Source organism: Coniosporium apollinis (assembly GCF_000281105.1).
Source record: "Coniosporium apollinis CBS 100218 chromosome Unknown supercont1.28, whole genome shotgun sequence".
NCBI classification, from domain to species: Eukaryota; Fungi; Ascomycota; class Dothideomycetes; genus Coniosporium; species Coniosporium apollinis.
The window spans coordinates 370,278-395,032 of NW_006913290.1; the positions used below are offsets into that span (position 1 = coordinate 370,278).

General features: G+C 54.9%; 10 protein-coding genes across 10 annotated transcripts; 7 read left to right on the top strand and 3 right to left on the bottom strand.

Moving 5' to 3' along the window:
• Positions 1-491: 491 nt before the first annotated feature.
• W97_05864 (uncharacterized protein) lies at positions 492-2,250 on the top strand (the record flags this gene model as incomplete). The annotated part of the gene is made up of 4 exons (XM_007783745.1): positions 492-649; positions 710-1,080; positions 1,131-1,527; positions 1,584-2,250. The coding sequence occupies 4 exons, from the start codon at positions 492-494 to the stop codon at positions 2,248-2,250; spliced, it is 1,593 nt and encodes a 530-aa protein (XP_007781935.1).
• Positions 2,251-3,166: 916 nt separating this feature from the next.
• On the top strand, positions 3,167-5,149 carry W97_05865 (uncharacterized protein; the record flags this gene model as incomplete). The annotated part of the gene is made up of 3 exons (XM_007783746.1): positions 3,167-3,656; positions 3,717-3,903; positions 3,961-5,149. The coding sequence occupies 3 exons, from the start codon at positions 3,167-3,169 to the stop codon at positions 5,147-5,149; spliced, it is 1,866 nt and encodes a 621-aa protein (XP_007781936.1).
• Positions 5,150-5,389: 240 nt separating this feature from the next.
• W97_05866 (uncharacterized protein) lies at positions 5,390-6,295 on the bottom strand (the record flags this gene model as incomplete). The annotated part of the gene is made up of 1 exon (XM_007783747.1): positions 5,390-6,295. One exon carries the CDS (start codon positions 6,293-6,295, stop codon positions 5,390-5,392), a length of 906 nt encoding a protein of 301 aa, XP_007781937.1.
• Positions 6,296-8,103: 1,808 nt separating this feature from the next.
• On the bottom strand, positions 8,104-10,222 carry W97_05867 (glycyl-tRNA synthetase 1; the record flags this gene model as incomplete). Its single annotated transcript, XM_007783748.1, has 4 exons — positions 8,104-8,487; positions 8,541-9,606; positions 9,656-10,086; positions 10,136-10,222. The coding sequence occupies 4 exons, from the start codon at positions 10,220-10,222 to the stop codon at positions 8,104-8,106; spliced, it is 1,968 nt and encodes a 655-aa protein (XP_007781938.1).
• Positions 10,223-10,964: 742 nt separating this feature from the next.
• Positions 10,965-12,239, top strand: W97_05868 (uncharacterized protein; the record flags this gene model as incomplete). Its single annotated transcript, XM_007783749.1, has 1 exon — positions 10,965-12,239. The coding sequence occupies one exon, from the start codon at positions 10,965-10,967 to the stop codon at positions 12,237-12,239; it is 1,275 nt and encodes a 424-aa protein (XP_007781939.1).
• A 312-nt stretch (positions 12,240-12,551) lies between these two features.
• On the top strand, positions 12,552-13,172 carry W97_05869 (uncharacterized protein; the record flags this gene model as incomplete). The annotated part of the gene is made up of 1 exon (XM_007783750.1): positions 12,552-13,172. One exon carries the CDS (start codon positions 12,552-12,554, stop codon positions 13,170-13,172), a length of 621 nt encoding a protein of 206 aa, XP_007781940.1.
• Positions 13,173-16,361: 3,189 nt separating this feature from the next.
• On the top strand, positions 16,362-17,443 carry W97_05870 (uncharacterized protein; the record flags this gene model as incomplete). Its single annotated transcript, XM_007783751.1, has 4 exons — positions 16,362-16,511; positions 16,578-16,688; positions 16,753-16,928; positions 16,990-17,443. 4 exons carry the CDS (start codon positions 16,362-16,364, stop codon positions 17,441-17,443), a joined length of 891 nt encoding a protein of 296 aa, XP_007781941.1.
• A 2,851-nt stretch (positions 17,444-20,294) lies between these two features.
• W97_05871 (uncharacterized protein) lies at positions 20,295-21,466 on the top strand (the record flags this gene model as incomplete). The annotated part of the gene is made up of 4 exons (XM_007783752.1): positions 20,295-20,442; positions 20,492-20,639; positions 20,720-21,271; positions 21,346-21,466. The coding sequence occupies 4 exons, from the start codon at positions 20,295-20,297 to the stop codon at positions 21,464-21,466; spliced, it is 969 nt and encodes a 322-aa protein (XP_007781942.1).
• A 383-nt stretch (positions 21,467-21,849) lies between these two features.
• W97_05872 (uncharacterized protein) lies at positions 21,850-22,227 on the bottom strand (the record flags this gene model as incomplete). The annotated part of the gene is made up of 2 exons (XM_007783753.1): positions 21,850-22,024; positions 22,139-22,227. 2 exons carry the CDS (start codon positions 22,225-22,227, stop codon positions 21,850-21,852), a joined length of 264 nt encoding a protein of 87 aa, XP_007781943.1.
• A 410-nt stretch (positions 22,228-22,637) lies between these two features.
• W97_05873 (uncharacterized protein) lies at positions 22,638-24,205 on the top strand (the record flags this gene model as incomplete). Its single annotated transcript, XM_007783754.1, has 3 exons — positions 22,638-23,072; positions 23,138-23,929; positions 24,008-24,205. The coding sequence occupies 3 exons, from the start codon at positions 22,638-22,640 to the stop codon at positions 24,203-24,205; spliced, it is 1,425 nt and encodes a 474-aa protein (XP_007781944.1).
• Between the last annotated feature and the right edge of the window lie 550 nt (positions 24,206-24,755).

A 24,755-nucleotide genomic window follows, 5' to 3' on the forward strand; every position in this document is an offset into this window, starting at 1 on the left:
GCGGGTTTGTGTATATGTGTATATGTATGTGTGAAGCGAGGCGCTGGACGTTGTGAATGACTGCGACTTGTGCTTAGGCAGCAAGAAGACGAAGGCGCCGGTGTCTGCGCTCTCGACGGTCGACTGTGGGTATCATGGGACGTGGAGAGGGTCAAAAAGTGGTCAGCAGCGGGTGAGTGGACGAGGGGCCCCGGGGTTCTTGGTGGGGTGTGCATTGCCTGAGCCGCTCGTGATGCCCAGAAACGCCGGTGCGAGGGGTGCTTGGTGCTTGCAATGGCCCCGATGCCGCGCTGGGCCGTGCTGGGCCGCGCTGGTTGAGCCTCGGTGACGGTGACGGTGACAGCCCGTCGTGCCCGTGAAAGCTTGCATGACGCCCAGCCACGAGAGAGCGAGACCCTCCAGAGCAGACAACCACAGTCTGCTGTCACGATACTAGCCCTTGCACCGTCACAAGGCTTGACATGTAGTCTAGCAGACTTCTAGCCCTCATCATGATAGCCGCCACCCGCCGCTGGTTCAGACGCAATCGAACCAACTTCGTTATCGGCGCGGGCGTGGTTGGAGCTGGGTATCTCGCCGGACAGTATGTCTTGGCCAAGGTGTCCGAGGCGCGGCAGCGTATGAGCGATGAGCGCATAGCTAGGGAGAAGTACACAGTCACACCCAATGCCTCGTCCCAGGGCGCGCAAGCTAATGCGATCGACGATAGTCTCCGAAGGCGATTCGAGCAAAACCAAGAGGATTGCACCTTTACTGTCCTCGCTATCCTGCCCACGGCGACCGAGAACATCATCCAAGAGCTGCCTGTGGAGCAGACACTCAACGAGCTACAGAAACAGAAGGCGGAGCGATTAGCCAGGAGTGTGGGAGCTTCGGAAGCGGCATCAGACTTCCCGTCGGCGCCAACAAGTGTTGCGGACGATGATGGCAAGAGTTTGAAGAGCTTCCAGAGTGAGAGCTACGTACACGCCAGTCAAGTCGCGGACAAGAGCGGTGGTGATGGCGATAGCAGCTCCCTGGCGTCGCAGCCGCGGCCGAAAAAGAGCAAGGCACAGCTGTGGAACGAGATGAAGATAACTTGTGGGTTACTACGGGCACTGGCCATCGAACACGACGGCTGACTAGCACAGCGATAACGAGAGCATTTACACTAATATACACCCTTTCCCTCCTCACACTCCTCACGCGGATACAACTCAACCTGCTCGGCCGCCGAAACTACCTGGCAAGCGTCGTGTCGCTCGCGTCGCCTCCATCCCAGAGCTCGAGGATTAGTCTAGAGAATCGTGACGATGACAACTTCGAGAACGCGTACGGCAACGACTTTGAGACGAACCGAAAGTACCTCTCTTTCAGCTGGTGGTTACTGCACCGCGGCTGCAAGGACATCATGGCGAAGGTCACCGCGGCGGTGGAAGAAGTCTTCGGCTCGCTCAACCCGCGTGAAGACATTACACTGGAGCGGCTCTCGGAGTTGACCCTAGAAGTCCGCAAAAGAGTCGAGGGCAGCACAGAGGAAGACAGGAGGTAACCTACCCCACCACCCTCCCCCAACCTCCCCTACTAACACCCCTCCCACCCAGAACCAACAAATGGCTCACTTACCTCCTCCCCCCCGCCGACCAAGAAGACTACGTCCTCACCGAATCCGGCATGGCCTCCCCCTCCACCACCCCAACCCCAACCCCCTCCCTCCGCCGCCTCCTCGACGAAACCTCCGACCTGATCGACTCCCCCTCCTTCACACACGTCCTGACCCACCTCCTTGACGCCGCCTTCTCCCTCCTCATCGACACAAAGATGGCCACCACGGCCTTCAAGATCCCGCCCGTGTCTGCCTCCACAGCGCGCGTCGTCGAGATCACCGGTGCCAATGAAGCAAAGGCGAAAGTGGCGAACACGCTTGCCGTGTTTTGTCGCCAGGCGCATGTCATTGGCAGCGGGGAGCAGAACGAGTACCTCGCGGCGATGGAGAATGTGCGGGAGCTGGAGGCGTTCGCTGCGGTGGTGTATAGCAGCAACTTTGAGTTTGAGGCGCCGGAGGCGGGGGAGGTGAATGCCATGGGGTCGGGGGTGGGGGCGGAGACGGCGGAGACGGTGGAGACGGCGGAGTCGACCAGGCCGGGCACGGCGGACACGGCGGTGGGAGGGGACGTGGCGGGCGGTGAGGCTAGTTTGGTGGGGGCGGAGAGCGGGTTTGAGAGTGCGTGGGGAAAGGCGCTGGCGAAGGAGGATGGGAAGGATGTATGATGGGTAGCTGCCGCTCCAGGGGCAACGGTTGGTGTAGGTTCCCTGTAATGGTTGTTGGGTGGATGGTTCTGCGCAGGAGAGGTGAGCACGTAAACAGTGCCGAAGAACGGCTTAGGCCTGGGTGCCTGAGAGTGTGGGTGGTTCTTGGACCCGAGTTGTGAGCTGTGGTATCTCACATGTCAAAGCTTACATCGCTTGTAGGAGATATTGCGAGATGCAAGAGTCTTCAGATGGCAGGCATTTAATCCTATCTTACGCGGAAGTGGGACTCGAGCATTTGGCTGCTTGTACATTTGCAGCAGCGCTCAGCTCCGATGCATGCTCTGCTGAGTGTAGTCCATGTACACCGACATCTTGGATCCTGGGACTTGAGGATGCGCGGCAGGGCTGGAACACCATGTGCACAGACGAGCAGGGGTTTTTGTAAGCAAGCCACCGAAACCTTGGAGCTTACTCAACATACACACCTAATCTCCGCCCACTCATGTGTACGAGTATCTACTAGCATCGTGCTCTTGGCCAAGGCATCTTGCTTTCTAATCCTGCACCCAACTGCAATCTTTTCACTTGACGGCTTAATATCAGACCGCTTCAACTGCTTCCCTGAGTTTCTTCGTGTTTGTCACCTGTCGATTGCATCATGTCGCGTTCCTACCTTGAACTGCTTACTGTGTATCGAAGAGTCATTGCGCGGAGTTTAGGTATGGGATGATCGGATTCCGGTGCGGGAGTAGATATATGGTGGCTCCCTTTTCTGCTTTCCTTCAGTCCATCTCAAATCTATCAGTTGTCCAGCATCGTTGTCCATTGCCCAGTGACAGGGCCGATCACTCAAAATTCTGAAGAGTCAACAAGTCATACCAACTATCTATACCATCTTGCTTTCGAGTCTGAACCAAGTGAAAGCCAGGTCACAATGTCAGACCTGATACGAGACGCTCCCATCGGAGCTATCCTCAGATGGGCGACTGGAAATAAGATCCTCCAATATCCAGAAGAGAAGCCGGACTTTCACTGCCCCACATGCTACAGTTCAAGCCAGGCCACACCAACACCGGAGAAAGCGGAGCCATCCCTTCCGGTCGTCGACACTCTCCACGGGGATGTCCTCCCTAGCAAGCCCGAATCTGATGACGCTATATTAGAAAAGCGGAAAACGCTTGAGAGAACTGTCACAGCGAGCACTGCTTCCTCTTCCGCATCTAACCTAAACAGACCCCGGACGACAGCCTCTGCTCGTCCAGGACTCGAGCGAGTAGCGACACGGGAGGCTCTACAAGCCTCTGTGACACGCGAGGATCTCGAGAGGCAGTTTACCATTGCGAGTGTGACAAGGGGACCCAGCAAGCCCGTCGAACCGGCGAAGCTGGACGACGGGACTATTTTGGTTGACTGGTACACTACAGGTTGGTAATCCAGCATGAAACCCATTCACCTCTCCGGTCGAAGCTGACCCCGACCACTAGATGACCCGGAAGACCCTCAGAACTGGTCATCGGGAAAGAAAGCCTTTGCCGCCTTCCAGATCTACATTTACACCCTCGCTGTCTACATGGGCTCCGCAATCTACGCCCCGTCAGTTGAAGGTGTCGTCCACGCTTTCGGTGTCTCTTACTCGGCGGCCTATCTCGGGCTGTCGATGTACGTCCTAGGGTGAGTCATCTCCGTCCTCCCCTAACAAACCCACAACACCCTCTAACTCCATCCCAGCTACGGCATCGGTCCCCTAATATTCTCTCCCCTCTCCGAAGTCCCCCGCATCGGCCGCAACATCCCCTACGTGGTCACATTCGCCATCTTTGTGATCCTCTGCGTCCCAACGGCCCTAGTCGACAACTTCGCTGGACTAATCGTGCTGCGCTTCCTGCAAGGCTTCTTCGGGAGCCCGTGTCTGGCTACTGGAGGCGCAAGCCTGCAGGACATGTACAGCCTGATCAAGCTGCCCTACGTGCTCTCCCTGTGGGCGCTGGCCGCAACCTGCGGTCCTGCGCTCGGCCCCATCATCTCGGGCTTCAGCGTCGCGGCCATGAACTGGCGATGGTCGCTGTGGGAGATACTCTGGCTCGCTGGGCCGGTGTGGGTGCTGCTGTTCCTGTTCCTGCCCGAAACCTCGACCCCGACGATCCTGCTCCGGCGCGCTCAACGCCTCCGCAAAGCGAGCGGCAACAACCAGCTGAAGAGCCAGTCTGAAATCGCGCAAGCCTCGTTGAGCGTTAAAGACCTCGCGATCGAGACCCTATGGCGCCCAATCCAAATGATGCTGCTGGACCCCGCCGTCGCTTTCACGGCCCTCTATACCGCGTTGGTGTACGGCATCTTCTACTCCTTCTTCGAGGTCTTCCCGCTCGTCTATATCGGCATGTACGGCTTCAATCTTGGGCAGATGGGGCTGACCTTCCTGGCCATCACCGTCGGGGTTTTTGTATCCATAGCCATGTACTGGAGCTATGTGTACTGGATCGTCGAGCCCGAGATCCGCCGGTCCGGGCTGGGCGCACCGGAGAGACGGCTCATTCCCGCGCTGTACGCCAGTGTATTGTGTCCCGTGGGCTTGTTCATCTATGCGTGGACGAGCGACCCGGACATACACTGGATCGTGTCGTGCGTCGGCGTGGCGATCTTCACGGTCGGGGTTTTTCTGGTCCTGCAGTGCATCTTCTTGTATTTGCCGCTTACGTACCCGCAGTATGCGGCGAGCTTGTTTGCCGGGAATGATTTCACGAGGAGTGTGCTGGCGGCGGCGGCTATTCACTTCTCGACGCCGCTGTTTGGAGATCTGGGAGTCGGGCCCGGTGTGAGTTTGCTGGCTGCGTTTACGGTCGTGTGTGTGGGCGGAGTGTATTTGCTGTACTTCTATGGGGATTGGCTTAGGGCGAGGAGTCGATTCGCGGCGAAGTGAGGTTGGCAAGCTTAAGTTTGAGCACGCTATGGTCTTGTGCCATTCGAGGAAGATTACACGGCTGGACGGATTAATATAAGGGTGCCTTTGTAACTAGGGGTGGCGACAGCGCCGGCTCCCTGGACGGGCCGGATATGGTTTCGGATGCTCGGGGAGTTTCGATATTGAATGCTGGAACGAAACAGGCGGAAGTATATTCCAGCCCTGACATAGACTTCTTAAACATAATCATACGTGGTATCATCCCTCGGCGCCGTTCCTCGTCTTCCTCGCCACCACGAACCTGAATGGTGTCGTCAATCCATCATGCATCCCGCTAAGAAACTCATCCGCAACCTTTCTACATGCTTCTTTAACCCGCTCAACACTCCACTCCATCTCCTTGGTTAGCAGCCGTAAACACATCGCCTCCATGCCCTCAATACAGCAAACCAGCCACTTTTTTCCCAACGCCCTCTGCTCCTCGTCCTCGTGCCACATTCCCACCGGCACGTCCACGGTCGTGGTCTTGACGTGCATTAGCCCTGCCGCTTCGAACGCCGCCGGGTCTAGATGCGCCGTACCCAGCGCACACCCGGATTTCTGTGCAGCTTCCCACGTTGCGGAGATGAGGCGGCGCAGCTCAGAGTCGGGATTTATAGACTGCAGTGGGGTTTCAAAATCCACAACCTCGACGTAGCCGCCAGGATTCAGTGATTTGAAGACTTCGGCGTAGATAGCGGGCCAAGAGGTGAAAGCGCCTTTCATGCCGCGGATATGGATGAAGTCGAAGAGGGTCGTAAAGCACCAGCCTCGGGGTTCTGAGAGGGGCGGCGAGGACTGCGGGCTCAACTTTACCGCCTGGTCTTGTCCCGTGTCCGCTAGATCCTCCGCTTTGCTATCAGCCCGACCGCGTAGCGACTCCAGTCGTATGCTCATGGACTGCATCTGACTCTCGAGCGCCGTCGCCTCGGCCTCTCTCGCCCCCGGCACCTCGCCCACATCTAGATCGTCAATTTCCCAGAACACGTTCTTCCTCTCCGGCTCCGTCTCGTCCGTCTCCCAGACAGCGGCATCGACGGCTACGACTTTGGCCTTTGGATAACGGTCCGCGATCCCATTAGCCCAGTCCCCAGGTCCCGCGCCGACATCCAGGATCCAGAGCATGCCGGCATGGATGGGCACGGTCGTGAGAGAACCAGACAGTGCGGTTAGAAAGACTTGGTGGATGATAGAGAGCCGTGTTTGCTCCGCGGCATCGCAGGGCATAAAGTATACCGCGTTGGGATATGTGCGGCCGTTCTCGATGACGGTCGTTAAGTCTTCGGAGTGCAGAGAGCGCTTGGATATGCTGGAGAATGTCAGATCAAGTTTTTTGACAGCAGCCCCATAGCGTAATGGGCTGTAGCTGGAAGATATGAGTGGCGAACGTTGAATCCATAAGCACGCCAATGCTTGGTACACATCTTCTATATGATAACATATATCTCTGCTAGATAAGGTGGAGGCCCCTACACGGTGCCATACTGGCATTCGGGCTTTTTCGTTCGTAGGGGGAAGCTCTGTCCTGGCCCTCCCAGCGATTGGTAAAATCAATCACAGGCTTCCCGCCCCCATGCTGTTCATGTGCCGAAGACTTTGGTGGAAGACTTAGGATTGCTTTGTCTAGCGGAAAACATTGCATTTTAGGGATAGAAATTGGGCTATACTACTCACATTGAAGGGGCGGACTCCGCGTCAGAAGAGTCACCACTACTGCCGGCTGATAAAGGGCGCTGGCCCGCTTCCCCAATCCCAAGTGCTGCTGCTTGTGCCTCTTCCATTGCATGCACAACTGTGATTCGAGCGAAAAAGGCACCAAAGAAAGCCCTTTCGCAGGAGCTATAAAATCAACGGTTCGAATACAGTAGAGACAGGAAGTTGCCTAACGGACAACAAGGGGCGTAAAGGCTGTGGAGTCAATCAATTGACCGAACGACCAAAACGTGCGAACGGCGACCACAGATACCAACGAAACAAGCAAGCAAACATCACCAGTTGGCCATTGTGGGACACGGAGCGTCGCGACAGCCAACCAGTCCTTAAGAGGGAACCGGCAGATGAGAGGAGACCACCCAGGGCCGCCACTTAGCGCCAGCGACGCCGTTCAGTGAAGTTCCCACTAAAGGTGGTTGACAGCGGTACAGGACCCACTGAGGGGAAGTAAGGAAACGGCCCGGCTCGCTGTGGAGACCTGGGACGAGGCGATCTTCAAGGTCGAGGCTGAGCCGTCGTGGATGGGCAGCAAGGAGCGGCTTCTAGATGGTCTAGGTGTCGGGATCGCCGGCCTCCACACGATGGCAGTAGAAGTAGCGATTAGGAATGAAGTGGTGAGAGTATCAATGCTATTGCAGTATGTACAGTCGTGTCAGACGTAGATCGAGAAGGTCGTGGCAGGAGGTATGGAGACGGGTTTGCCGAATGATCTTGGTGGATTCGACACGGCAGACGAAGCTTGGCTCCCCGTGGCAGGGGAGCGGGACATGGGATAGTCCCCTCAGCACGTCGATTGTGGGTTGATGCTCATGATGTTCGACCACGCCAAAACGGATGTCAACGCTCGACTTACGGCCGAATGTCATGAGAGTGAACACAGAAGTGCAGATCAGGAACAGAGGTCAAGGACGGTTCGTGTTGCGCCTCAACCGCCTGCCGCCCTGCCGCGCTTGGCATTCTTATCACATTTGGCGAAGCAGCTTGTCATAATCAAGCTTCATCTTCAACAGCTTTCATCGTGCAATGTGCGATGACTAGCTGCTTGTCTGCTGTCTATAGATGTTTACAGCGTCTATTTACCGAGGCCAATGCCTCCACCTCTCCGTTCTGGGATCGTTTATCTCGAAGATTTCCATAACCCCGAGTTGAACAGCACCGTTGGACAATGCCACTGATATCGTACACAGCGGCATATATTCAGCCAAGGAGACTTGAGCGTCTTACTCTAGCTCCTGCTGCTCAAACTTGGGCAGTCGGCCAGCGACATCAGCCCACGTCTCATTACCGTCGACAAGACTTTGCACCGCGGCGCAGATTTCATCTTCGCTGGCGCGGACCTGCTTGGTGCTGTCACGGTCCCTAAGCGTAAACGTGTTGTCCTTCACGGACTGAAAGTCCACAGTGATGCCGAATGCCGTGCCGAGCTCGTCGTTGCGCGCGTATCGCTTGCCGATGCTTGCTGATGAGTCGTCGACCCGATTGGAGATACCGAGTGCGCGTAAGCGGTGGCTTATGCGCTTGATGAGAGGCTTGAAATCCGAGACGCCAGAAAGAGGAACAAGGAGCACTTTTGTTGGCGCGATCATAGGCGGGAATGAGATGACCTTTGGAAGGTGTTAACGTGGGCGTAAACAATGCATTCGGGGGATCAACTTACACCGCGGGCCTCGTCGCCCTCCCGAGTCCAGTAGCTGTGCTCTATCAGGCTGTATAATATCCGACCAATGCCGAATGAAGGCTCAATCACGTTAGGGGTGTACTCCCGCACGTTCTCAACTCTTGTTCGCTTCTCAATGTTGATGATGTCTTTTTCTAGCTCGACCTTGCCATTAGCAACGCCCTCCACATCCACGCTGATCTTGCCATCGTTCTTCAAGTCCAGAGACAGTTTCTCGCGCATGTCTTGCGTTAGTGCGTCGATAGCTGCCTCGACGGTCTTGCCATCCTTCTTGAACTTTGGGCCAAACTTCTTCTTGTCGAGATCGATCTGCCACTCTTCGATGCGAAGAGGCTCTTTTCGCGTCTCGCGGACGCAAAGAGGAGCGCCAGTCTTCTTCGCATGCACCGTGAGATCATAAGCGCTCCGGTCTGCACAGCCGACGCACTCTATCCAACCATATGAGGTTAACAGTTCAGCGTCCCAGCAGTCAGCGGCGTAGTGAGCCATCTCGTTTGCCATATGTTGCCGGAAACGCAGCTTCTTCTCGTCTACTCCAAGCTTGATGAGGAACTGCTGGATGCGGACCAAGAAGTATCCCAGGGTCTCGTTATCCACAAGCTTAGTTTCTACGGCTTTGCCAATGGGTACCGCCTCGACGTCCGTCTTACCAGCAAGCTGAGTTTCCCTGTTGAGCAGACTGAGAGTCACGTCTTTGATCTCTTCAAAGCGAGGGTGTTTCTTGCCCCCCTCAGGGTCGACGTAGTGCTCTATCTCAGCCATCGTGAATTCTCTAACCCGAAGCAGGCCGGATCTAGGTGATATCTCATTGCGGAAGCTTTTGCCGATGCTGGCGCTGGCGAATGGCATGGACTGTTGGTTGAACTCAAGCATCTTCTGGAAATTCAAGAATTGGCCCTGCGCAGTCTCTGGTCGTAGATAGCCTGGAAGGTTACTGCTGGGTCCGATCGATGTTTGAAACATGAGATTGAAGGCGACCGGAGGTAAGAGGGCGCCGCCGGTCGCTGGGTTTTTGATATCGTACTTTGTCATGAGTAACCCGAGCCTGCGTAAATTAGTAAAGGCCCTAAAGCAACAAATCCTGCGGCTCTTACTCCTCGCCGTTGTAGTTGTCAATTTTTGCCAGAATCTCTTCGTATTCCTGAACCATCGAATCATCCAACTTGACAGCCTTGATCTCCTTGACCTTCTTCTTCTTTTTCTTCGGGTCTTCTTCGTCCACGTCCACCTTTTGACCACGAGCCTCTTTATCACCCTTCAATCTCGACTCGAGCACCTCTTCCACTAGATGATCTGCGCGGAAAATCTCTCCGGTCTTCGGATCCTTGCACATCCAGTCTGCGAATTTATCAACGTGGCCGGAAGTCTTCAGCACCTCGTGTGGGGTGAGCATGGTGCAGTCGACCTCCATCATGTCCTCCTCTAGCACGAAGTGCTTCCGCCATATGTCTATTATATTGGCCTGTAGGGCGCAGCCGGGGGGGCCGTAATCGTATAATCCGCTCACACCTCCGTATATTTCGAACTGTCCTTTCAGTCAGAAACGTTATACAATTCTATGTAACCTAACTTACAGAAGGGGTATAGAACATCCTCCTCCTCATGAGGCTCTCAAGGGCAGCACGGTCAAAGGGCTGACCAGTACGAGTTGTGGTAGCCATGGCGGCGCTGGCTTCCTTCTTCTTAACTTGGTAACGGAGCGCTATTGGGCTTGTACTGAAATTGCGAGCTTGCGGCGCATACGGTGGTATCGCGAGCGTGGGAGGTCTGGCGAGGACCTTTAGTGAGCGAGGAGAACCTGGCAAATGTATGTACCCTTGGGTAAGACTTTTAGGATAGCGTCTTAGCAGAAGCAGCTGACGCATGTACTTTATATGGGAAAGTGTCAATCTCTGTGACTGTTCCTGGGGACAATTGACTGATGCTCGATCGGGAAAACATCGGCAGTGTCGGGCAAATCTCAACCCCCGAATAGCTTCAAAACTTCTTAGCAGACCCTGGAGGCGCATCACGTTGCAACAAGCAATAAGAACTGTAAGTAGGAAGCCTGTTTGTCTCAGCTCTGTGTGTAAGATTCTCAGTCAACTTTGTCATGTAAAGTAGTTCAACTTCTATATTCCCCTCCGCTTAAACCTCGTATATCGCTGTGGGATGGTTCTCTCATGTACCAAAGCCTGCATAAGAATATATGGCCGTCTGACGCTAGGGACCATACACGGGATACTATATCTCTGCAAGATTTTGACGGTATTAGTAAACGGCTTATGTGCTAACACCACTGCAGCAGTCGGCACCCCCAACCAAACAACTACGCACGTCAATCTCAATTTTCTAAGAATTAGAACTTGAGATATCTGTGTAGATCCATTAGCTTGCAGCTAAGGGCAGCAGTGCCTGTGCAATATGGCTCCGTCAAGAACGCAAATTTCTTCGAAGGCTGCCCTTCCGTTCCGGACAGCCAACAAGGAGAAGCGGCGATCTTTCCATGTCAAGCAAAAGAAGGCCAGAGATGCCATCAGGCGGGACGAGCGCTTTCGGCGGAGACGAGAGGAAGATAGAAACCCAAGATTGCGGGAAGAACGGCAGGCTCGCAATGTGCCGATCACCCTTGATAAGAAGCGGGTTTGGGATGAGGTCAATGCAGATGAGGAGGATGCGTTAGGTCTGAGTGTCGATGTCGCGCGGCTGAAGCGCCAGAAGACCGCTGAAGAACAGGACGGCGCCGAGTCGGGAGCGTCTGGAGAGGAGGAGAGATCAGACGAGGAAGACCACGCCGACGACGATGATGTCGATAGCATGCTTGACGAGGATGAGGATGCTTCGGATGGGTCCGAAATCGAGCTTTCATCAAGCAAGCAGAAAGAACCACCTAAACCGCAGCAACCAAGAAGAGCAGCTAGTCCGTCAGGATCAACCGCTAGTACAAGGCTCGACCTAACACCCGAAAACCTTGCGACTAAGTTCCCAACCCTCTTCACTCCGCACGCAGAGCCTAAAGTCCTCATCACTACCTCCATCAACAGCACACTTCATGCGCAAGCTTCTATCCTCACGACACTCTTCCCGAACAGCAGCTACGTGCGCCGCAGCGTTCACCGGTACGGTCACAAATACTCGGTCCGCGAAATATCAAAGTTCGCCTCGAATCGTGGCTTCAGCACCCTAGTAGTCCTCAACGAAGACCTTAAACGCCCGTCCGGTCTCACAGTAGTACATCTACCCGAGGGACCAACTTTTCATTTCAGTATCAAGAACTGGATCGAAGGAGCTAAGCTGCCTGGCCACGGCAACCCAACAAACCATTTTCCGGAGCTCATCCTAAATAACTTCCGAACTCCTTTGGGTCTGCTCACAGCCCATCTGTTCCGTACCATGTTCCCTCCTCGGCCGGAACTGGAAGGTAGAACAGTAGTAACGCTCCATAATCAGCGCGACTACATCTTTGTACGGCGGCATCGATACATCTTCAGAGATAAGCGGGCGACTGAAAAGAGTGTTGTAGACACGGACGGCAAGCCGATGAAGGATGTAGAGGATATCAGAACAGGCTTGCAGGAACTTGGGCCTAGGTTCACTCTCAAGTTGAGAAGGGTGGATAGGGGGATCCAGCGGAGCAGCGGCCAGGAGTGGGAATGGAAAGCCGGGGATGAGAAAGTGCGGACGAGGTTTCAGCTGTAATTTGTCCTTACTGCGAGCATACTCGATCACATCGATTATAGCCAAGGCAAAGCTGCTCCCGAAATCATGCCAGTACTCCATAGAGCAAAACCGGATGGATTGACTGAAAGGAAATCCTCAAAGGGTCTAGCGTCGTACTTAGTCAGCCGCACTTTTGATCAGGTGACTAAGTATGCTATGCATGTGCCAATGCTGATCTGTCTTCTTCGAATATACCAATAGAACACATAAAAACGAAGCGAAACTACGAATAGACACATCACCCTACTTTTATACGCCCGAGAATACCAGAGCGACCTACCGGCCACAACCATGGCCGCCGAAGCGGACATATTCACCCTTCTCCCTCTCCACCTCGACCCCACTACCAAAGCCGTCAGCAGCAGTAGCAGCAGCACCTCCGCGGCTCTCACCACCGAGCTCACAGCCCTAAACCTCCTCCACCGCTCCCTCCTCTCCCTCGACACCCCCAACGGTGTCCCCCCACCCCCGGTCCCCGTAAACCCCAAGCGCTCCGCCCAAATCGGCAAGCTGCGCGAAACAGGCAACGCATCCTTCCGCAAAGGCGCGCACGGCGACGCGATCCGCATGTATAGCCTCGGCATCGACATGGCGCTGGGGCGGCCTGGCTGGGAGCCGAGCGGGTTGGTGCGGGAGGAGGTTAGTGGGCTGTATGCGAACCGCGCGCAGGCGCATATGGCGTTGCAGCACTGGGCGGAGGGTGCGGTGGATGCGGAGTCCAGTGTTGAGATGAAGAGGGTGGGAAATGCGAAGGGGTGGTGGAGGAGGGGCAGGTGTCTGTTTGAGATGGGGAGGTTGGAGGAGGCGAGGGAGTGGGTCGGGCAGGCGTTGGAGTTTGAAGCCGGGGAGCAGGATCTTGTGGGATTGATGAGGGAGGTTGAGGCTGCAGTAGAGAGGAGGGCGCGGCAGTAGGTGATGGGTAGCTGGGAATCGGGTTCGTGGCAACAAACAGCAGGGCAGAGATCGTCGTGGACTGAGGCACAGTCGAGCCGAGAACGGCGTCCTAGTACTCATCACTATCTAGAGGCTCGCGTGTATACCGCAGCATGATTACGGCGTCGGGTGTTAAGCGGACATTGGGTGGGGCACGGCTCTGTAAAGCTGATGAAGAGGCAGATCACTCAATAAAGGTCGCCAAGGTTTGGCCTTGCTCACCAGAGTCAATATGAGAAGGAGATGGTGTTTAGTAGCCAAGTCTATCCCGCAGGCGAAGTCTTCATATAGGATGTTGCGACAATGCGATACAACCCACAGATGTCCACGGCTTCGCGGTGAGGATGAGAATGAAGCCTTTTTGCCTGTCGTGTTCACACAACGGTAATAGTCGATATCGCCGCATCCGCCAACCAGTGCACCGGACTGAAAGGCGGGATGTCTGGGCCGGAACCGTTGTCCTCGGACCACGTCCACAGCATGCCAACCCGTGTGAACTCCTTCGCCTTAACACGGTGGTTCATTGGACCCTCAGACCCCGTAGGTATCAGTGCGAGACATTGCATTACTCGGCGTTTCGGTTTGCCTACGAGTGGGATGCATCAGAGCTCCCTCCCAGTCCATCGGCAGTCGTCCGGCTGAGACCATCCGATCTTATTTAACGTTTGATCATCGAAGAGGGACGGTGTCCCTCTAGGTAGGAAGGCTCCCTCTTCGCAGTCTTTTTGCCACTCTCTCACCAGGACATGCTTCAGACGTCCGCGCAGTGTAAGCGTACCAGCGTTGACTTCTCCAAATGGATTAAGCCCCTGCAGCTGCACCTTACAATCCAGTGCCTCGCACTGGAGTTCGACGAAGAGGTCATCCTTGTCCTCGTATATTAATTTGCCGAAACGCCATGCCCGTTCTCACAGATAATGGATTACGCCGTCGACGCTGGCCCACGACCACGAAAGAGCTCGTGGGGAAGGTGGGAAGGACGGCAGGTACCAGGTCAGCCCACCGCGGAGATCATTCTGCCAGATACCGGCTAGGTAAGTACCTGAAACTGCCCGACCAAGCCGGACAATGCGGGCAATTTGTCTTTTCCGTATGTCAGTCGGCGTATCGTGTAGGCTTCCACGGTACGATGCCATGATCTGTAAAGGTCGAACTCCATTTCTTCCTTGGTCAGGGGCTTGTTCGGGTCCGCCGTCTCTTCGAGTGACCATCGCTCATCACACGTAACGCTTTCCGGCGTACACTCACATCCTACCAGCGTTGGACAAGTCCACTCGAGTTCGAAGCCGCTGTAGTTCAGAGATCTGAATGAGAAGACGGGCTCATGCAGCGTCCAAGCCCTCAGATCAAGCGGGAAGTCGTATTCCGCACGCCCGTCGAGCTACCTGATCAAATTGAAGACGTGTTGCTGCCGAGGTAGCGCGTACTGAGGATGAAACAGCCTCCGCTGAATAAAGGAAGATTGTACTGCTGTGTCCCGGATTTTGCTCACTAACTCATCAAACACAGGCGTCCTGCACATAGCGATAGCGGCACCGGACCGGGGCAGGAAACTGCCTCCATCATCGTCTTCAGCGCCCACTGCGAAGACGGTCACCGTGGCGTCGCCGAAGACCCTGTCCATGTCTGCTGCTTCTTTCTGCCAGTCCTCAGGGGAATCTTGGATTATACAAATGCTATCGATCCAGAGGTACCTTATATCGAGATTGCGGGTAATGGCAACGGCATCTTGGAAAGACTTTGTCAGCCCCTCAAGGTTGATCTGTTGCTGGCGCTCTTTCAGTGAAGCCAGCTCGGTCTTGAATCAATGACCTGTACCCCAGCAGTGGCTCAGACATACATATGGAGCTTCTTCGTTCTTTGAGACGTACAAGAACGGCTGTGACTGAGCGTCGTTCGGTCCCACATCGATCACACGAGTCGGTAAGGCGCTGCAATGCTCCGATCTCCGCTTGCGACATAACTCATTGTTCTCGACACAATTTCTGAGCGAGAGACGCCCCAGAAGTGAGGCATAGGGACTACCTGTTGCGTCATCGTCAAAGACGACACGCCCCGTCGCAATCTGCGCGATTTCATCTTCATACGGTCGCGTTGATCAGCTACGTTTCTATCTCGAGCTGCATGAGGGTTTGGGGCAATACACTCAGACAAAGAATCAGATATGATTGGACTAACGTGGAAGACTGGAAATGAGAGAAAGGGCTCCTATAATTTGCTTGGTATCTTCATCGTCATTCAAGTGGACATTGATATTGATAAGTTCTGTTTGTGGATCCGAACTGTTCGTATGCCAGAACACTACTTCGAGCACGATTCCCGCTGTAGAGTCCACACGAGTCGCAAGCGCGTCCTGCAGGGTCGCGGCTCTGTGGAATTGGGGAATGCTTTGGAAGAAGCTGCCAACTCGGTCCTTCAGTCTCTGCAGAGGGATAAGGTCCGGGTCGCCAGAGGTGTCTCCAGACGTCACAGAAAGCGGAATCCCCTCTCAATAGCGTCCATGCCTGTTGCCCCACGCCTTGATACTCTCAAAAACCAGGAAACATAAGTGGCACTGTCCGGCAGCGGCAGCCTTCAACTCATCGATTGAACCGTGAAGACGGTAGAACAGGTGAGTGTCGAAGCCAAAGCGTCTTTCAACCGTGTACACAGGGCCTGGAAGAGGAGTAAGGCATCGATGTTTTGGCAGGCGCTACACAACGTAGTCATGTCTGCGGCTAAATCATGTTTTGGCTTTCCGCACGCGACACCTTGAGACCAAACGGCGGTGTCTTGCTGATGCGTAGCAGCAGTGGTGGACTGATATGAGAGCTGGCTCTTTTACAGCAAAAAAAATTATGCCTAACAACTAAGGCAGTCAGTGGGTAGATTTAGAGCTCTCGCTTCAAGCGGGATCTGCGGCGTGGTTCTAATCTATTCTTAGCTGGTAAGGCTGAAAGCACGAGTCTTTGGCGCAGCCCACAGCGCAGCAGGAGAGGCTCAGTCGTGAGGCTGACAGCAAACCTCGTGTTCAGTTCCTTATCAAAAGCATCCATCTCTCCGGTCGAATCCTATCACATTCAAAAATCCATCCCATCGCTCGCTCCCCAGCCGAAGATCAGCTCCGACGCTGTGTTTACTCTCCGCCAGCTCCTAGAAACCGACACATTCCACGCTCCGAAGGCCGAGATGAGGATCGAGCAGAGCTACATACAGCGCTGTAAGGCTGTTGCACATGGCCTCCAAGCTCTGATGGTCTTCATCGCGGGCTGCATAATGCTGGCCGTTTTCACGAAAGATGGCAGTACGGGCAGCCCGTCGAAATATTACTTCGCGATGGTAAGAGCTTGCAAGTAGTGAACGCAGAGAAGCACGGCGAGAAAGACTAACACACGCAACTTGCAGTGCTTCTTCACCATCCCAGCGCTCATCTATCAAGTAATGGTGCCGCTCTGGACCCGAGCCGTCAGATTCGCAAACGCCTATGCATTCGCAGCGGTCGACATCCTATATACAGTATGGCTATTCCTCTCCTAGGCTCCCATATAGCATAAATACGGCTGGAGACTGACCCGCACAGATCTTCTGGTTCGCAGCCTTCATCAGCGTCGCAACCTGGAACGCCGCCGGCATCCGGCAAGGCGCAAAGGATAGGAACATTGACAAAGACTCCGGCAACTGTACCACCTTCGCCTATGGCACAGAAGGCAAATGCAAGCTCAGCCGAGCAACGGTAGGCTTCGGCGTAGTTATCTTGTAGGTTTCTATCCAGTACCCTTTTGCTGCCAGGCAACAGGCTAATTAAGTCTCGTCACAGCCTCCTCTTCCTCCTCACCTCGGCCATCTCAGCCTACTACCTCATCAAGTTCCGCAAAGACGGCACCCTCCCCGTCCACGCGCACGGCGGCGCAACCAACAACCCCCAAACACTGGAGGCGGGCAACAAAGACGCGTGGTCCGCCAATGTCGACGATCCTGAGCACGATGTCGATGAGGGGACACAACCCCAGCGCAGCGGCAGTCGGGAAGACGACGAGTACGCCCTCCTCCACTCCACCGAAACTTATGAGGGACAACATCCCGGACGGCCGCTGAGCTGGGGCGAGGACCGGACGGGAAGCGTAGGCGATTATGGCAGAGACGAAGAGTACGGTGACGGGTATGAGGGTTACAGGAAACAGAGCCCGCCTAGGACCGTGAGTCCAGGCGGGTATGACGAGTACAGGAGAGGAAACTATAGTTTCAGCGGTGGCAACGGAGCAGGCAAGTGATGCACAGTGGAGAGGCTGTATCATGTGATCAACGTGTTCTCTTTGCTGCGTTTCAGCGAGCTTGTTTGGATAGTGTTTGGGCTGGAAACCCACAAGTCTCTATTGCGTCCGCTGTCGTTGGAAGGCCTCCAGGCCCAGAGTTGCAGATAATGTGAGCGAATGCGGGAAGGTCTTTTGTAGGGCACATAAATACCGGTCACTGTACGAAGCCTTTGGAGCCTCCGTTTACTTGTGAATCCTCATAGCTACGAAGGATGGGGTTTATATTGAGGAAGCGGACGCTTGGCCACACTTCCTCTCATCAGCAAAGAATCATCAAGTGAGTGATCCGATGGAAATTCAGACTTTTACTGACCACAGAGGCCTCTCAAGGCTCAATTCTCTTCGCATAAGCGCCGGAATACTGTCTTTCAATCCCTCGTGATCGCACGCGGCCAAACGTCCGCTTCCTCAATATAAATCCGTCCTTCGTATGTCTCGTAGCAGGTTGTTTGTTCCGATTGGCGCGGCAGGTTCCGAATCTTCTTTATGGCATCGACCATTTCCAATTACAGCCACGGCTGTCATTACCACACAACGGACGCATATACTCGAGAACATTGGAGCGGCCATTTGAATGCAAGGCCTCACCATCGTTTTTGTGATTTGGGTTTCAGACCAATCTTGTCCACTATACTGTATCGAGCAGATCTTCCCAACATACAGCGCGTCTGTCAGCACGCGCGCTCCCGGTTAACTACATGTCTGCGGAATGGTAGCGGATCACCTGTCTGCTGTGTACCAGTCCGGATTGGTCGATCTTTAAACAGTCCGGTTACATCATTCACACCGTACGAAGGAGGGTGTATTTATTGGGGAAGCGGCAGCCGCTTGACACCCTCTGATACCATCAACAAACATTGACAAACGGTTTATATACTTTATCCTGGTCTTTGTATTGACTGAAGATATATCTAACGAGTCAGTCCACCTCCGTGTGCACTATAGTATTGTCTTGAGGGGACTCATGGGCGCCGTCAAGCGGCCGCTTCCCCAATAAATACCCCCTCCTTCGTATTTGTCCGAATGCCAAGCGGTTCGACCTCGTTAGGGACTTCACTATCATAACAGCGCGAAGACTAGATACGACAGAAGGGTGAGCGACCCCACAGTTGGGCCAAAAGAGGTCCGGCGTACGCTGGTACCAAGTTTCGTTCTCAGGAGAAGATGTTCTCCAACTAGAACTTTAGCTTAGTGAGGTTGCTTCGGCGTAGGTGAGACCTTTCAGCGTCATGTCATGTCACGAAGCGGTACATTACCCTTGCAAATTATCAACCGAGATGACACTGGAGCCTCAGCTGCTCTGGGCAACCGGTTCCTCTGTTCTCAATCCTCCCAATCTCAAACCCTCTTACTTGCTCTAATTTATATTCTTCAGGTTGCTTGCTTTGTTCTTCGGCCTTATAAAATCATGCATTTCCGGGTTCAATCTTATGCTCTGGCACTGCTCTGCCTCTCTCTGGCCTCAAAACATCATGCTCTCGCATAGCCGGCGTTCGTAGAGTCTGAAGATGGAATATTTATGTCGTACGAGGACTCCATGGATCTGATGGACCGAGACCTTGAAGAAAGGACGCCTTGCTGGATAGTTAGCGCTCTTGCCGTCATGAAAGCCTTCTCGGGGCCGGCAACAAGTTTCTGTAGCTCATTCCTACGCATCGGGACATCCACCTCTACTACAACGCTTTTCCCCTCTGAGACGTCAGTATATTCATAAATACAAGGCCATGATGAGGTTACCTGACCATTCTCAGTATAACCACTGCCACAAGTACTGTCGTGACCACAGAGACAGTAGCCACCACCGAGAGTCAAGTCGCAGGAGCAACGAAGCGAGCGCTTGATCGCCGCCTAGACGAACGCGGTGCGAAGCTCCCAGTTTGGCTTGCAGCTTACGCCACGCCTGCGGTCTTGTCAGCATGTTCATGCCTAAACCTCAAGCCGAAAGCTTAAGACTGTTACAACTATTGCTCCGACTCTGGTATATATATCCTCTCTTCGTTGCAGTCTCTGTCCACTTCCCTGGCTGATCGCGATCTCAAGCTTCGAATTGATTCAACCACGACAACTCAAATGACGACGATAACGGTAACGACGACAGCGGCGCGAGCCTGCGCTCCCTCGGGAGCGGCTTTGGACCTCGCTGACCCTGGGGCGTGCTGCAATCTAATTTGCTCTAATCTTTTCAGTGCACCTGCTGCTACCACTTGTGGCTGATGAAGGGTTGCGGTTGTGGTTCAATGATGGCTACAGTTATCGATAGTCGATTTTCATCGGTGTTTCTGAACAGAATGATTAATGTCCCAAGATCATGCTGCTACGGAGCAACGGCGAATCGAAAAGTTCGCTGCCGCATCCTCGCTGTAGCTTAGTTTTTACCGGATTCATGATGAAACTGGACTCATGATCTTGTCAGCCGTAGAGCAGCTAGACTGATTTAATACAAAAGAGATAAGAAGATGCTCAGCAGTTCAGCTCCTCAATGCATCGATCACCTAAGGTGTCTTTGGTCTGGGGACTGCGCTTGAGGGTTATCCACTGCTAGAGCTATGAGTACCTCTCAATGCGGCAACGGACTTTTCGGATCGCGCTTGAAGTTTGAGGACGAGTAGCTATCGGCACGTGACCCGCATCTCTACAAGCCGAGGCCCTACGCAATGGCGTTCCCCTCCAAACTCCAACGACATGGCCAACTGCATACCGAGCAAGTCACTGCCCACCACCCTAGACTCACATACCCCAGGTCGCTGCTATAGGCCGTGTGGTTCCTGGTCCAGCATGCAGACCCTCCGTTGAATTTCTCTTCTTTATCATGACGAGGGTGTATCCGCCCATCGAAACTAAGACGCAAAGCAATGGGCTCTCTCCCTCCTTCGTCGAAACCGTAGCAGGCTTCTCCGCCGGGGTCATCGCGACCTTGGCTGTGCACCCTTTCGATGTGTTGAAGACGCGTCTCCAGTGTATGTGCACATGCGCCTGTGAATAACATGCGTTGACCGAGAGCCTCAGTGGACCATACCCACCGCCCACAATGGGGGAACTCCTTCCACCTCATGCGCAATATCGTGCGCGACGAAGGCAGCTACGCTGCTCTCTATCGCGGTTTGATGCCCAACATGATCGGTAACTCCGTGAGCTGGGGGTTGTACTTCCTCTGGTAAGCCCAGCATAGTACCCTCAACCCTACTATCTTTGCCCACCACACCTCAAAACGAACTCCTCTAACCCCAAGCCCAGGTACCGCAATCTTAAAGACATCTTTCAGTCCTGGCGCGGCCACAACGTGCACCTCACCTCCCTGGACTACTTCCTCGCCTCCGGCCTCTCCGGCATTCTGACCGCAGTCCTCACGAACCCGATCTGGGTTATCAAGACCCGCATGCTATCCTCCTCGCGCTCTGCACCCGGCGCCTACCACAGTATCTCGCACGGCGTGCGCGAGATCCTCGCCTCCGAGGGGCTCGCCGGCTTCTATCGCGGCCTAATACCCAGCCTCTTCGGGGTCAGCCACGGCGCGGTACAGTTCATGGCGTACGAGCAGCTGAAGCGACGGCGGGCAAGGCAGCTAGCCGGTGCGGGTGGGGGCGCGGGACAGGTGGGCGAGCTGAGCAACTGGGATTATTTGGTGCTGAGTGCGGGGAGTAAGGTCTTTGCGGGGAGCGTTACGTATCCGTATCAGGTCGTCCGCGCGAGGCTGCAGACGTATAATGCGGATAAGGCGTATAAGAGCGCGAGGGATGTGGTCGTGCAGGTTTGGAGGAAGGAGGGGTTGGGTGGGTTTTACAAGGGGTAGGTCTTTCCTAACAGCTTTCGGTGGCCAGGAGGGAATGGAGTGCTTAGGTTGTGTGCTGACGCATTGACAGGCTGGGACCCAACATTGTCAGGGTGTTGCCATCGACGTGTGTTACGTTTTTGGTGTATGAGAACACGAAGTTCTATTTGCCGAGGGTCTGGGATACAGGTTTGGCGTTTGAGGCAGATTAGAATTGAGATACCCCGGTTGGAAGGTGCAGGCGGCTCTGGTAGAAACATGTATATCTTCTACATCCTTGATCAAGCCTCGCAACAACTCTTCTACTCAGGATCCAATCTTCGAAGCTCGTCTCCTTCAGTACTACACCGGACGCGAAGCTTCATTGATCATTCCATTCTGGGGCATGGGTTGAACCAGACACACCCACGCGCAGTCTCGCCAGCCATGCACTGGCACATCCAATGGCACTCATCTTGTGATCATAAGCTCTTCTATATGTACAAGCAGCTCAAGCCATCCTCAAGATGAAGCACTGCCCATCCCCATCCGAGACGCCAGAACATAGACACCACTCGCACTTTCCCCCCGTACACTTCCCCGCGCCCAGCTCCTCTCACGTAGCGATACCATGATGATCCCCACCGTCCCCATGCCCATGCTCGTCTTTCAAGAAGATCCTCTCATATACGAGATACCCTGCGAATGCGACTGTCGCGATGCCGAGGCCGGGGAAGGCGCCCTTAAAGCGGTTCCAGCGGCTGAATGGGCCGGTGTAGCGCCATGCTTCGCTGCGGGGACAGGCCTGGTCAGTAATGCGAGTTCCGTTTACCTTAGAACTTATGACGGGAGCTCGGAAGGTGGGGAGGGCATCAATGGTGGCTGTAGATGGATGAGGAACGTACTATCGAGCCCATGGATCTCGAGGTGGTGCGCCTGAGGACGCGGCGAGCTTTTGCGGGTCGAAGCCGGTGAGGTTGCCGCGGGGTGCCATTGCGGGTTTGCTGCGCGAGTGGGAGGTCAGTGGCTGCTGTAGCAGTAGATGTTGTATCTGGGGGGAGCTTTCGCCTACAGTGTTCTTGATTTCGCAATGTGTGGGGCACGAGAGTATGGAGGCAGAGTTGACGATGCTGGACGTGGGAGTGAAGCTCGAGGCGGCTTGGCGGAAAGCACTCGGTGAACCAGGACGTCGCGACATCTGAACCGCATAAAACACGACTGAACCACAAACACTCACGTCCCACTGCCCGAACAACATATCCATACAAGAACTCAGAGGCGAAGATTCACTGCAACCCAATTCTTACACAGAGCTCCGCCGACGACAACCGCAAGCTCCATGCGCAAACCCGCCGACTTACATCCATCCGTCTACAAGTACTCCCCTTGACCACCCGAGCAGATATGCCACCCACAGCAGGCCGATATCACCAGAGCAATCCTTCGAACCCTTTCGCACATTATAATCCGCATGCGATACAGCAGCCCTCTCACATACCGCAAGCGAATCCCAGTCTACGTGCACAGAACCTCGGCGGCCACCCAGGCTTTGCGGGCGCCAATGTGTTCGGTCCAGGAGCAGGCAATGGAGGGTTACAAGCTCACTTTGGCGGAGGCGGAGGACTGGCAGGCGGAGGAGGTACGGGCCTAGCAAGCCAAGAGGCCCAGATGCGATTTGCCCATGCGCCAGCGATACAACAACAAGCACATGATGGACCGACCCCAGCAGCAGGCGCAAAGGGCATGGGCACCAGGATACGAGAAGTGTGGAGGAACAATCTTGCGCAGGAGATGCAGATGCTGCGGAGCTTGGTGGAGAAGTACCCGTACATCAGCATGGTATGTAGTCGAGAAATGTCTAGGCATAGGCGGACTTAGGACAACAGGACTAACAAGAATCCAAGGATACCGAGTTCCCCGGTGTAGTCGCCCGCCCCATGGGCGAGTTCAACTCAAAAGCGTCCTATCACTACCAGACCGTCCGCTGCAACGTCGACCTGCTCAAGATCATTCAACTCGGCATAACCCTCTTCTCAGCCACTGGCCAGACACCCCCGGTGCGCGCCGACCCCTCAACCCTCCAAGCCTCAGGCGCCTACACCAATAATCTAATAGCATGCCCCACGACCTGGACCTTCAACTTCCAATTCTCGCTGGAATCAGACATGTACAACGAAGAATCCATCCAACTACTCCAAAAATCCGGCTCCGACTTTACAAAACACGCCGAATCCGGCATCGACCCGCTCGAATTCGGCTCCCTGCTCCTAACTTCCGGCCTCGTGCTCAGCGACGACGTGCACTGGATATCCTTCCACTCCGGCTACGACTTCGCCTACCTCGTAAAACTAATGTGGTGCCAGCCCCTCCCCAACGACGAAGACGACTACCGCGCCCTGGTCAGCACATTTTTCCCGCAGCTCCTCGACGTCAAATACCTCCTCCGGCATGCGCAGAAGCTGCACCAGCGCAACGCACTAACCTCGGACGCCGCGAAAGCGGTCCTGAACGAACTCGGCACCAAATCCGCGCTGCAGGACCTCGCCGACCACCTCGGCTGCGCGCGTGTAGGGACCCAGCACCAAGCCGGCTCCGACGCCTGGCTCACGGGAACGGTCTTCTGGCTCATGCGCGCCAAGTTCTTCGATGGAAACGTCCCGGAGGACCTGAACGGGCAGATGTGGGGCCTTACGGGCGTCGGGGCTCCGGCGAGCGCGGCGACGCAGGCGGCGATCTTAGCGGCGAACCAGGGCCATGCTGCTGGTGGGGGACAGGCGGTTAATGGGACCGGTGGCGGTGGTGGGGCGTTGGGAGCCGCGTTCCAGTTTCATGGGAGGGAGGGCGGCCCGAGTACGCCGACGACGGGGACGGCGGGGCTGGCGGGGACGCCGCAGCCGGGGAGTCAGGGGGGGCACGGTATGGGGAGTTTGACGCCGGGAGGGATGTTCGGGAATTTCAGTTATGGGAAGTGAGATGGTGAGCGGTTTTGAGAGTAAGGTGGGATTGGAGGAGCATGGGGAATATACAGTGCGAAAGGTAAAGAGCTTCAAGACGGCTGCTGCGTGGGTGATGCGGGTCTCGACCTTTTCTTGTCTTCTTCTGAGGGAAAAAGGAAGCCTATCATCAGGGTCAGGTCCATCACTCGGGCGTTTTGGTAGTTGGATGTTCGTTGTACTTTTACCATCTTTGCATTCCTCGGCGAGAAAGGGGTTTAGGAATGAGTTTTGGCATGCTGTATTACAGCTTTCGAGGCAAGAGCAACGGACTATTTTCCTGGCTCAAGACCATGCTCAGATTGCGTTTCCGTATGGAAAGTCCGTGGTTCGACTTGTGGGAATACGTCAACTCCTTTTACTGAAACAACGCCGCTAATTCTCACTCAACCGTCCAAGGGCGAGTTCGTTGGTTCGAGGCTTTGGCGCGTGGTCTGCACCTACATGGCATATGGAGCTCGAATTCTGAGGCTGTGGATAGACTGCCCTGTCGATCACCGGGAGGCTGCAGGTGGAGGCCTTCGAAGGA